This window comes from Neltuma alba, unplaced genomic scaffold (assembly GCF_004799145.2).
Source record: "Neltuma alba isolate B1F8T4 unplaced genomic scaffold, ASM479914v2 tig00001706_pilon, whole genome shotgun sequence".
Classification (NCBI taxonomy): domain Eukaryota; kingdom Viridiplantae; phylum Streptophyta; class Magnoliopsida; order Fabales; family Fabaceae; genus Neltuma; species Neltuma alba.
In genome coordinates this window covers 137,080-150,340 of record NW_021632575.1, presented here as the reverse complement: position 1 = coordinate 150,340, position 13,261 = coordinate 137,080, and the positions used below count along the sequence as shown (strand labels likewise).

Here is a 13,261-nt window from a genome sequence, read left to right as displayed (position 1 = left end):
GTTGGATGTGGTCAAATGACGACATGCTATTTCAAGCTATTCTACCAAATTTTGCTAAAAGTTGAGCCATGTAGTTCATTATTGGAGAAATTTCTCTACATTTTGTTTAGTCTTCAGCATTATGGAGTCTATATTTTTCGCATGATTAATTAGCCATTGAGAAAATTAAGCTAAGCAAATATGACATTTTAGGCACAATCACTTCTATATTTTCTAAACCCCATATAATATAGTCACATGTCTGATAAAATATATTGCGCAAGCAACAGAACCTACATTGCATATGCATCCTGTGGTTTAGTTTATGTAATTTGCAAATTTCTCTATCTCTGAGGCCAAACATGATCAAATGGGTTCGTTAGAACAAAGCAAACAAGCAAACAGTTTGACTAAGCAAAACAAATCTCTCTGCCGCGATTGGATAATCAATTCAGAGAAAGACCATGCATGCAGCTACAAACAACCCTACCTAGCAGATGGAGGAGAGTATGATCCAGACAGAGAATAACTTGTTTCCAGTGATGCTTCCATAGCCACACATTGCTTGAGATCAATTACAACAGAACTTATATCAGGTCTTTGGATTGCTGCTGGTGCAGTGCAACTCATGGCTATCTCTAGAAACTTCCATGCTGAAGCACTACGGAATTTTCCTTCTAATCTTGGATCCACAATGGCTTGGATATCCCCAGTCTCAAGCTTTGGATTTACCCAATCAGATATGTGTCGTGGCCCATCAGACGTTTCAGTTATTGCTCGCTGTCCAGTCATTAGCTCAAGCAGAATTATCCCAAAACTGTAAACATCGCTTTTCTTGTTCAAATTTCCAGATCTATGGAACCTGCAAATTTTGCCACATTAATCAGCTTTTGAAGGAATTGATTAAGCTAAGCAGGTCGTCTATTTTTAATCATCAATGCTAAGTTTCAAGGCCGTACAGTTACTTTAAATTGAAATTATATGTATTGCTAGATGGGTTTGAATGATGAACAAATGCTAATAAGCTATTCTATTATATATTTTGCTAAAGTTGAGTAAAATAGAACAAATTTATATTTTGGGTATCAACGAAGTTGGAAAAGGAGAAGAAAAAAAAAAAAGATGACAAAATTTACATACTCAGGGTCTAAATAGCCATATGTGCCAGCTGGGCGAGTTGATATATGAGTGTCAATATCATTGCCAAAAGCTTTGGATAATCCAAAATCAGCAATCTTGGCTTGCATAGGTATACTTAGTAAGATGTTAGAAGTTTTTAAGTCTCTATGGATTATTGCTGGCTTACAACCATTATGTAGATAGTCCAACCCTGCATTTTTAATGAGAAATAAGATAATTTCTAACGCTGAAATTAACAAACAGTCACTGACAACAATGAAAATGAATGAAAGCAAAGGAAGTGGGTTGACAATTTCAAAGAGAGGAGAAGTGTATTTTGCATACCACATGCTGCATCCAATGCTATTTGAAGTCTCTCTTTCCATTTCAAAGCACATGGATTCTTATCTGCAAAATATTTTTAAAGTTAAATGACTGAAAATATATGCTTTTTAAGTTAAAGGATCAAAATAAAGCTTTATATAAAGTTAAAGGATTAAAAGTATATTAGTCAAAAAGTAATTAACAAACCTGATAATTTCTGTCGGAGATTTCCTTCAATCATGTATTCATAAAGTAATGCTTTTGTGTCACCATCGTCACAATAGCCAACAAGAGAAACCAAGTTCCTATGATGAACAACCATTAAAAGTTCTGCCTGCATTTATTTTGAACTTCGGCTTCATTATCATCAACAAAGTAATGTGTTGGAGTTCAATGTAAATTAGAGGAAAACACTCAAATCCAACATCAAATGATTAATGATTTTTGCTTCTAACCTCTGACTGAAATTCCTTGTACCCTTGTTGTGATGACTTTGAGAGTAACTTGACTGCAACTTGTGTATCATCTTGTAGTGTTCCCAGGTACACTTTTCCGAATCCCCCTTCTCCAATTACGGTTTCAAAGTCATTGGTAATGCTAATAACTTCCGAGTGACTAAATGCACGATTTTTGGATTTTAGACTCCCGTCTTTTCTAAATGAAGAAATCCTCACTACAACAATGGCAATGAAATTCCAATAGCATCATATATTAATAATTGAATTTGAATTATTTTAGGTATGCAAATACATACATAAAATTTGAATTACTCATTTCTGTCGTTTTTATAAAGTCATATTAACTACTTTTATGAGATTAAATTAGTTAAAACCAATTAAATATTAAAACTTTTTACAAATTTCCAAAATTTCCCTTTGATTGATCTACATTAATAGTTCATTGTGGGGAGGATATCAAAGCCATTAAGCACTTACGCTAAGAAGATTTAAGAAAATGGCATTTTTAAAAATGCATCATGCATGTTTCATTAAATCTTGTAAAGGATCGTATACTCCTCCGTTCCTATATACAAGAAACAAATGATTGACTTACGAAGATGGATAACATTAGTTGAAAGCATTTGCCTTTCATAAGTATGTCACAAAGGGTAATCTTTTTTTAAAAAAAAATATCCAAATTAATCTTGAACTTTTACTAAATATTTAATGACACTTATAAAGCCATTTATATTTAAGTAGGGAATGAGGGTGTAAGCTCACCTGGCATGCCTTCCATATCACTTTGTTTTCCCCTTTTATGTTTGCAAAACTTCACAGAAATGTAGATCACTAATATGAGAACTGCTACAGAAGCTACTACAGAAGCACTAAGTGGTACGATAGGCGGCTTTGTTTTGGTTTTGCAAGCACCCATTTGACAAGGACTTGGATTTCCATCCAAACTAGGGTGAAAAAAAAAGCGCCAGTTCATAAGTGAGTCATATGATAGTGTGGCTGGATATAGGAAAAATGATGAGATGCCTTCCATTAATGAGAAAATGGATATATATACACAAGAGTCTAGAGAGATACATAACAGAATGCTTAACCAAAATATAATGGGAAATAACTTAACAGAAGTTACACTATACTTGACACCCCCCGCAAGCTTGAGCATATATATTTTTCATGCCAAGCTTGGAAATGGGCTCGTGAAAATGTGTGGAATGAAGGGGCTTGGTGAAAACATCAGCAAGCTGGTCAGATGATTTAACAGGTAGCAAATGAATGACTTTGGCTTGTACTTTTTCTCGAACTAGGTGGCAGTCCAGTTCTGTGTTTTATGCGTTCATGAAATGTGGGATTAGCTACTATTTGAAGAGCAGATTGATTATCACAGTACAAGGCAGCAAGATTAAGGTGAGAAACATCAAAGTCATTCAACAAATAAAGTAGCCACTAAAGTTCACAAGTTGTGGAGGTTAAGGCATGGTACTCAGCTTCTGATGATGATCGTGATACTGTAGCTTGCTTTTTGGCTTTCCATGAAGTCAAGGAAGGGCCAAGAAAGATGGCAAACCTTGTGACTGAATGTCTAGAGTCGACATAGCCAGCCCAATCTGAATCTCTGAAGGCTTTAAGCTGTAAATCAAAGACAGAAGAGAAGCATAAACCAGCCTCAAGTGATGACTTAATGTACCACATAACCCTATGAGCTGCTTGCAGATGAGTGTCTCATGGAGCATACATGAATTGACTAAGTTATTGAGTGATAAAGCTTAAATCTGGTCTGGTAGTAGTTAGATACTGCAACCTACCTATCAATTTTCTATAGAGCTCTGGATTATCAACTAGAGAACCTTTGTCCTTTGAAAGCTTTAGGTGAGGATCCATGGGTGTAGAAGCTGGTTTACACCCTCGAAAAGCAGTGTCATCAAGAAGTTTTAAGGCAAACATTTGCTAAGAGAGGAAGATGCCTTCTTTTAAACATGCTAGTTCAAGGCCAAGAAAATACCGAAGTTAACCTAGATCCTTGATAGTGAAGGCTTTGTCAAGAAGGTGTTTAATTCTAGTGATTTCAGAGATGTCATTTCCTACTAATACAACATCATCTACATATACCAAGATGACAGTAAAAGATGCAGAAGAAACAGCTTTAAAAAATAAGGAATGATCGGAAGTAGATTATGTATAGCCAAAAGATAATAAAGCTGTGGAAAGCTTGGAGTACCATTGCCTGCTGGCCTGCTTTAGGCCATATAGAGATTTTTGTAATTTGTAGACCATATTAGGTTGAGGGGCTGAAAAGCCCTTAGGAAGCTCCATATAAACTTCCTCACGAAGACCACCATGTAAGAAAGAGTCGTTAACATCCAGCTGATGTAAGAACCATTTTTTGGCAACAATAATAGAAAGTAAAAGTCTGAGAGTAGTCATTTTAACTACAGGTGAGAAAGTGTCAAAATAGTCAAGACCCTCAGTTTGAGTATAACCCTTAGCTATTAAACGAGCTTTATATCGATTAATGTCACCATTGCCTTTGAACTTGGTTTTAAACACCTGTTTACAACCAATAGGTTTATTGCCGAGTGGTAAAGATGTAAGTGTCCAGGTTTGGTTTTGTTCAAGAGCATGGATTTCTACATTCATTGCTTCCCTCCACTCAAAATGTTTCACAGCTTGATGATAGGTTTTAGAGTCAAGAATAGTGGAAACAGCTAAGACAAAATTTTTGTAAGTTGAAAAAAGAGTAGAATAAGATAAAACAGAAGACAAAGGATAATGAGAAGTGTAGTTACCTGATGATTGGTCAGTGGAAGAAAGTAGGGCACAATGATAATCATGTAGATATGTGGGAGGACAACGAGGTCGAGTTGAGCGTCTAAGGGGCTATGAGATGGAAGGGTGAGTAGAATGGGAATGGGAAGCAACAGGGGGAGAGCTACACTGAGATGAAAAATCAAGTTGAAAAACCGAGACAGGTGAAGAAGTGTGTGGCTGGGAAGGTGAAGCGAGGGGGGAAGAACGGACAGGGTCATCATCAAGGAGTGAAGATGGAGGTTGAATAGTGGGAATTGAAGAAAAATTAGTTGTGGTATGATCAGTTTTGAATGGAAAGACAAGCTCATAAAAGATGACATCTCGTGAAAGAAAAATTTGATGATTATGCAAATCAAGTAAGATAAAAGCTTTAGACCTTGTGGTGAAACCAAGAAAAACACATTTTCTTGCTCTTGGATCAAATTTTGAACAATGAGTGGGAGAAATAAAGGCAAAACAAAGAGAACCAAAAACTTTAAAATGAGTGTAAGAAGGACAATGATTGAAAAGTTTGCCAAATGGTATGTGATTGTGGAGAATAGAAGAAGGAAGACAATTGATAACTAAGTGGCATACATGACAGCAAAAGGCCAATAGGAAATAGGAAGCTGAGATTGAAAAATTAAAGCTCTAGAAACATTTAGTATGTGTTGGTATTTACGTTCCACAATACCATTTTGTTGTGATGTATTAACACAAGAGGTTCGGTGTATGACACCCTTTGATTTGAAAAAGTCAATCATGAGAAATTCTACACCATTGTCAGATCTTAGGATTTTAATGGATGTAGAAAATTGAGTTTTAACAAGAGCAAAAAAATTTGTAATATGTGTTCTGGTTTCAGACTTATTTTTCATAAAGAAAATCCAAGTGTAGTGAGAAAAGTCATCAACTATAGTGAGAAAATATTTGTAACCTTGAAAAGAGGGAACAGAAAAGGGACACCATATATCAGCATGAATCATATCAAAAATTTTATTGCTTGAGCTTATGCTTACAGGAAAAGCAAGACGTTTTTGCTTAGCATAATGGCAAGTATCACAAGGAAGGGGTTGAGGGATACAAGGAATTTCACAAAAAGATTTATGTAATATAGAAGAAATAGAATGAGAAATGTAACCCAAATGGAGATGCCATAGGGTGTGACCTGAATCAGAGGAAGTAGCAGCAACATGAACTCGGGAGGTGGAGTGAGGTAGTGACATATCTACATCAAGAATGTATAGCCCTTCAAGTAGTTTAGCTGAACCAATCATCAGAAAAGGATCAAGAGTATCTGGCACTAAGAACGAGAAAACATAAGAAAGCAATTGAGACTCAAAGTTAGATAAGAAACAGAAATGATATTAACGGAAAAATTTGGAAGGAATAAGACATTAGTCAGAACCAGATTATGAGATATAGTAAATGTGCCAGAAATGGTAGAGATAGCATGAGAACCTGTGGGTAAGCTAACTTTGACAAGAGAAATTGAATGGTAAGAAGAAAATAGAGCTAAAGAACTACAAACATGATCAGTGTCACTTGAATCAATGATCCAAGTAACAAGAGTAGTTGTAGAAATAGAATTACATTTACCTCAAGATGGCAAAGAAGAAGAGGTGATGTGATTCACTGAAGAAGATGTTTGAGGCAAGGCAAGAAGAATAAGGAGGTGTTGATATTGTTCAGACGAGGATTGAGGAAGAACAGAGGCTGTGGAAATAGCTGTTGGTGAAGGAGTGAGGAGCAGGGGAGGCTTTACAGTAAAATTTTCTTGAACACCACCAGATTCTTAATGAGAAAATGATAAGATACCTTTCATTAATGAGAAAATGATAAGATACCTTTCAAAAGGCTCTGGATACTATGTGACTGGATATGGGGAAAACGATAAGATACCTTTCATTAATGAGAAAATGGGTATATATACACAAGAGTCTGGAGAGATACATAACAGAATGCTTAACCGAAATATAATGGGAAATAACTTAACAGAAGTTACACTATACTTGACAGATAGAACATTATCTGTATATTGTTCAACTAGAATATGGCATTAATGAGGCTGTTAATAGTATCTTAAATGAAGACAATTACTAGTTTTGAAACTAAAATAGAACATGTTCTTCTGAATATTCTCAATCAAACAGAAGAAGTTCCATTCTATGAAGACAAAGCGACTGAAGAGGAATGAATTCAGAATGGTGTAATAACCAAACCTCAATATCAACGAAGTGCCGTTCTTCTCCCCAAGAGCCTTTGGAATTGAACCACTTAGATTGTTCCCTGACAAATTACTGCTAACACATCACGTGAGAAAATCACAATATTTGTGGAATTAGCTAGGAAACATCATTTCTGTGTACGATAAAACGTTGCAACTTACAGTAGTTTTAACTTGGGTAGTTTTGCTAAAACTTCAGGTATTTCTCCTATCAATTGATTGTTGGACAAATCCCTACAACATGTGACATATTAATCACAAGAAATTATTACATGAGAGCTATTATGGATTGCTTGGATAATGAATGTGACTAAAGAAATTCATCAAGTTGGCAATAACTTAAATACTACTTACAGGGACTCCAACGATGTGAGGTCGGAAAATGAAGTAATTATCTCTCCACTCAATTTGCTTGAGCTCAAGTTCCTGCCCATATGTTGTCAACAATGGAAATCTCGCGATAACAAACACAGTACAAGCAAGGACGAAGAGAGATATTGGAAGTCGCAACACATATATACTCCTTTATAGCTCAGTGAACAACATTGATGTATCAATAAACAGCATAAATAGAGGCATACATTATAGTCTTGAACTAAAATGTTAGTTAACGGGTATGGAAATAATATCTTAGTTAGATTACCAGGCCACGTCTAACAAAATTTTGAAAGGATCAAATGACTACTCACAGTGAAGTGACCGATGGGATGTTGTAAATGTAATTACAAGTCAGACCTTCCCAACTATAACTGGTTGGCACGCAGGGATCTCCTTGCCAATTTCTGGTGATGTTATATGCATGTTTCACAATCCGCATGGCATCCACTGTTATTTCAGATATAAGCAGCATTTTAAGAGTTTTAATACATAAATAGGATGTCAGAGGCAAAGAGCCGTGTGTTAGAAGCTGATAATAACTAACGCAAAATTATAGAAGCTCCCATACGAAGAAAAATTAAAATATAATAGTAATTAAGGGCCAATTTTTTAACATCATTTTAAAATACAGAGTCATTTTGGTTAGCTAAACATGAGGGCGTTTTTGAAACCATGCGGGAGTTGTTAGAGAACTCTAAGTTAATCATAAAGATTTTATTAGGAAAAAAATCAGTTTTCAACATATTATCTAAATAAGCTAAACACATACTACTTTCCTTGGGTCCTTAATACAAGAGCTAATTAGGTATTTAATTTGATTTTAAATACAAGATCTCAATTCACTTTGTCTCCCGTATTCATCCCATTTTTTTCAAAGTAGTATCCATAGTGATTGCACATGTCAAAAATTTTTTATTAAAGGGTAATTTCAATGTACATGATTAACAAGAATATTTTTGAAAATATAACACCCATTTACTACACATAACTAACTTAGCTAATTTTTTTTAATATTTATAAATTAATTATCTAGCTCTTATATTAAGAATGGGAGGTAGTATTTCTTTCCCTCATATACACCCCTATGCTTCCACTAACCTCTTTATGTTTACCTTAACTAAAATCATTTTTCAATAATATTGGAGAAATTGAATCACTGATTTTGGCTCTAGAGTATTTAAAACTAGATAATAGTCCATATTATAAAAGTCGCCTAGCATGGCCGCTCATTCTTGTAAGTGTAAAAGGAGAATGATAGGATGAAAAAATATATATGCACTACAATACTTACCATCCCCTTCTCGAGTTGGTGAATTCGGTTGGGGCAGTACTCTATAGACCTCAAAAGCATTGATCATGGGGGGCAAACCAGAATCTGGGGTGGATGTGATTGAAATGTTATAAAGAGGTACCCCTTTAGGAATTGTCTTGACCACAGTTTTGAGCACCCGGTGCTGAAGAGTTATGTTCTCTCGGATGGTATCGGTGAAAGTAATTTCCATCTTTCTTTGCTGATTTTGAGAATGCTCCTCGAAGTCAAAGAAATGAAGGTAAATATAGTACTCGTAATCTGCACTGTAACCCTCCAAGTCGATAACTAAGGAGGACGACCCGTTCCGCAACCGAATTGCAGTGCCCAACACTTCTTTGGGTAATTTATAGTCTGACACATCACCATCAATAGCAACTGATGTGTTGATTGGCTCTGAGTTTTTGATCACTCTATTGCACTCCCATGACCTGCCGTAGACGTCATCCGTGTATCTGCATTATTGTTTAGAGAATAAACAATGCTTATTAATTTGTGCAGGTTAAATGGATTAGACAGTACCGAGTAACAAATCGATTGAAATAGTTAACCTGATGAAAGGATTATCTGGTTGAAACACTCCCAGAGTATAGCGTGTCTTGAGGGCTAGTGGCAAGAAATTGGTAGTGGGTCGATATATAGAAGTCTTGAGAGGCCAGAGTTGGAGCATGGAAATGAAGGGTGTTCCATGGCCAGTGTTAACAAGACACACATCAATATTGTTTGTAGGAGAAACATGAATGACCTCCACTCTCACAACGATGCCGACTCCTGTTATACCCGATTCTGTCCAGAAATTGACGCCAAGATGGAACTCGAAGGAGGGAACAGAATTTTTGTAGTCATAATTTCCATACATGTAGTAAGCTCTAACGAGATAGTTGTTGTTTTTGCCTTGTTTGGGTTTGAGGGTATAGCAATTCCTTTTCCCTTCTGGAAAACTTCTTAGAGTGTTGAAATGAGATGAAGGGTTAGTGTATTGAGAACTTACATTATAAACTTGACCCGATTCCACAACATTTCCGTCATCTGCCTCATTATAAACCCCGAACTCGTCCCATCTTGCTTGGGTTGCTCCGCAATCAATGTTTATCCCCTCTGTTAATATGGAATGCTATGTGGGTTTAATTAGAGTAGAAATACTCATTTAGTCCTATTTATAAAGCATTTTCAACATGTTTCATACACACAGATTAAGGAGAATTTTAAACTGTATTAACTCTCTATTAAAATATGATAACTTTTTAATTTTATCCCTATTTAATACTACCTCGGGTCCCAAATATAAGAGCTAATTGACTATAATAACAAATAATAACAACAAGCCTTATCCCACTAGGTGGGGTCGGCTACATGAATCACACGACGCCATCGTGCTCTGTCAACAACCCAATCCTTAGATATGTTGTTGATTAGGAGGTCTCATTCAATGACCTCATTCAGCGTTCTTCTCGGTCTTCCCCTGCCTCTTTTTATGGGACTCCATCTTGTTTGATCCACCCTCCTCACCGGGGCCTCCAAAGGCCTTCTCTGCACATGTCCAAACCATCTTAAGTGATTTTCAACCATTTTCTCTTGGATAGGTGCCACACCGACTCTTGTCCTGATCTTTTCATTTCGAATCCTATCTTTTCTTGTATGACCACACATCCATCTCAACATCCTCATTTCTGCTACTCCGACTTTGTGCTCTTGTTTTCCCTTTATTGCCCAACATTCACTACCATACATCATAGTTGGTCTTATAGCAGTCCGATAAAATTTCCTTTAAATTTCTCAGGTACCTTCTTATCACAAATAACTCCGGTAGCTTTCCTCCACTTTAACCAGCCAGCTTGTATTCTATGAGAAATGTCTCCATCAATTTCCCCATCCTCCTGTATAATGGATCCTAGGTATTTAAACTTTGATACTTGAGGAATAATTTGCTCTCCCATCCTCACCTCCAAATCCCTATTACCTTGCCTCCCTCCAAAATCACAATGCATATATTCTGTTTTGTTCCTACTCAAACGGAAACCTTTCGACTCCAAAGTCTTTCTCCATAACTCCAAACTAGTGTTAATTTCTTCTTTTGATTCCGCCGTAAGAACTATATCATCCGCGAAGAGCATGGACTTAGGGATTCTTTCTTGAACAGGTTTAGTTAGAACATCCAGAACAATGTTGAACAAGTACGGACTCAAAGAGGATCCCTGATGTAGGCCAATCTTAATAGGGAAGTCCTTTGTCTCCCCCCAGGCGTCCTTACACTGGTAGTTACCGCCTTATACATATCTTGTATGACTTTGATATACGCAACCCGTACACCTTTCTTTTCCAAAGCCTTCCACAATACTTCTCTTGGCACACGATCATAAGCCTTTTCCAGGTGTTATTTGTTAGTTATTTGTAATAAATAGGTGTTATCTTTCTTAAAATATCCTTACTAATCAAGTTTATTAGCTAGAAGTACTATTATTAGAATGACTATCTTTAAAAAAAATGGAGTATATACAATATGGATGAACAAAACTAAAACAACATAGTAGAACTACGGAATGGGAACCAGGTGGAGATTACGGAATAGGAAGCTCACAAATTTCTTCAATGATAAATAGCTCTTCCCGAATAATAAGTTAAAGAATGTGTGTGAAGAAACCGACACTTCTGTTGCAGATTAGACTTTAAATGAAGGATGGGATTTTCAGAAACTTGAAGAGGTAATGAACGATGACGCCCTACAACATCTAACCAGTTGTCTACCTCCTTGTGAGGAAGCAGGAAATGATATCATGGTGGGGAATGCTACTCCAGACAGTAAATTTAGCATTGAAAGTGCATATTTCCTGATTGAGGAAAACCCCATTACTCAATATAACCCTATTTGTAAACGCATCTGGAAGTGGAAGGGGGTTGAGAGGATCCGAGTGTTTCAGTGGAGAGCTTTTAATGATAGACTCCCTACTAATGCTTGGAGGAGCAGCTGATCAACAGTATCCGCAATCTGTCCTTATTGCAATGCTGAAACGGAAACTCTTTCGCATATCTTGAGAGATTGTGACTATGCTACGACCTTGTGGATCGAGGTGCTGAAGCAAGGGCATTTAGTTCTTTCAACTGCTCTCTTCAAGAATGGTTTGAGGTCAACTTGACAAGTGATTTAGGAAAATCTGGAATTAATGATTGGGAATGTCTATGGGTGTAGCTGTTTGGAAGTTATGGAATTGGAGGAATGAGGCTATTTTTTCTGAAAATTTTGAGAAACCTCAACAGCCAGCAAAGGTGATTTTGAATATCTGGCAGCAATATTCTATTAAGCAAACTATGCTCAAACCCGTAAAAAAGAATAGCACTATACCTCGAATTGGAAGTGGGCTCCCCCACCAACAGACTGGATTAAGATCAATGTGGATGGAGCTATGGTTAAAACTTCTTGTCAGGCAGGATGTGGCGGGGTGTTTCGGAATCACAATGGAAGCTGGATTGCTGGTTTTACTTATAAGATTGGGAAGTGCAATGCTCAAGAGGCAAAGGAATGGGCCATTTATAAGGGACTTCATTTTGCATGGGAATTTGGTTTTAAACAGATTGTGATTGAATCTGATGCGAAAGTTGTTATCGATCTGTTACTGGACTGGAAGTCTTACAACACCAGCAGTCTAATGATCAGACAAATTCAGACTATGCTCAAGTACAACTGGGATGTCATTGTTCAGCAGATTCCTAGAGAATGTAATAGAGTTGCTGATGCTATTAAAAAAAAAAAAAACAGGGATATCTGAATCCTTATTTTTTGATGTTTGGCCAACCAGCCTAAGGGCAATTGTGGAAGCAGAGAGCGTGGGAACCAGTCGCCATTTAGTCTAGCTTTTCTTGTTGGGCTCTAGCCCTCGTTTGATAGTAGAACTACTTTAATGATGAAAATCACTCTCAAGTCAAGTTTCATCATATAAGTTAAGACAAAAATTGAAAAGCTGCAGAAGCTCGCAATTACCTGAATTTATCACATCGTCGGCAAAAACCTGCGGAACTGAGTGGCTAACAATAAGGAATGAAACAAGCACATCCAAAGCTGGAATCCACAGTGGTGTGCTCTTCCTCATGTTTTTCAAGTTTATATCAGTAGAATGAGGAAAAGGAAAATGAACTGCGTGGCTTAAACCATTTAGCAGAAATGTGAGTATAAATATTATTATGAGGCATGTGATTTTGACTTCAAGATGTTCGCTCAATCAAATTTCTTTTTTCACTTTCAGGCAATACGCCTAACAACATTTTGTGTTTCTTCTTGGGGTCATTCCTAACAAACTTTTTTTTTGTTATTTTTATGTAACTTAGCAAGAAAAGCATTAATCATATGGTGATATATGAAAAATAATAAATATGAAGTTTATTTTTTTAATTATAAATTAATCTCCTAATTTTTGGCTAAAAAAATTTCATATCACAGATTATTCTGCAACATTGAAATTATAAAATACGTGAAATAATTGTGCTTCTTTGTTGGCCGGGGCCATATAATTGAGCTGAGGTGGAATATCTATAAAAGAGATCATACTTTATAAAAGAAGAAGTGAAAAAGAATGGTGGGTTGGAGAAATAAGGCAAAGGCAAAAGTAAAGGTAAAAATCATACTTTATAAAAGAAGTGAAAAAGAATGGTGGGTTCGAGAAATAAGGCAAATGCAAAAGTAAAGGTAAAGAA

At 36.3% G+C, this 13,261-nt stretch overlaps 1 protein-coding gene across 1 annotated transcript; it reads right to left on the bottom strand.

The window, feature by feature from the left end:
* Positions 1-301: 301 nt before the first annotated feature.
* LOC114761769 (putative leucine-rich repeat receptor-like protein kinase At2g19210) lies at positions 302-11,423 on the bottom strand. Its single transcript, XM_028951204.1, has 13 exons — positions 11,321-11,423; positions 9,127-9,673; positions 8,558-9,030; positions 7,578-7,713; positions 7,243-7,314; positions 7,051-7,122; positions 6,884-6,961; positions 2,643-2,824; positions 1,878-2,095; positions 1,630-1,756; positions 1,444-1,506; positions 1,120-1,309; positions 302-841 (listed from the first exon to the last, which is right to left on the bottom strand). Exons 1-13 carry the CDS (start codon positions 11,421-11,423, stop codon positions 466-468), a joined length of 2,637 nt encoding a protein of 878 aa, XP_028807037.1. The 3' UTR covers positions 302-465.
* Between the last annotated feature and the right edge of the window lie 1,838 nt (positions 11,424-13,261).

Excerpts from the sequence above, each read along its gene's own strand:
- LOC114761769 (XM_028951204.1), bottom strand. The coding sequence starts at position 11,423 with ATGGGGTTTTCCTCAATCAGGAAATATGCACTTTCAATGCTAAATTTA. Across the intron at positions 7,315-7,577 it reads ATCCCATCGGTCACTTCACT|GAACTTGAGCTCAAGCAAAT; the intron begins GTGAGTAGTCAT and ends ACATATGGGCAG. Across the intron at positions 2,825-6,883 it reads GGCACTTCGTTGATATTGAG|TTTGGATGGAAATCCAAGTC; the intron begins GTTTGGTTATTA and ends TTTTCACCCTAG.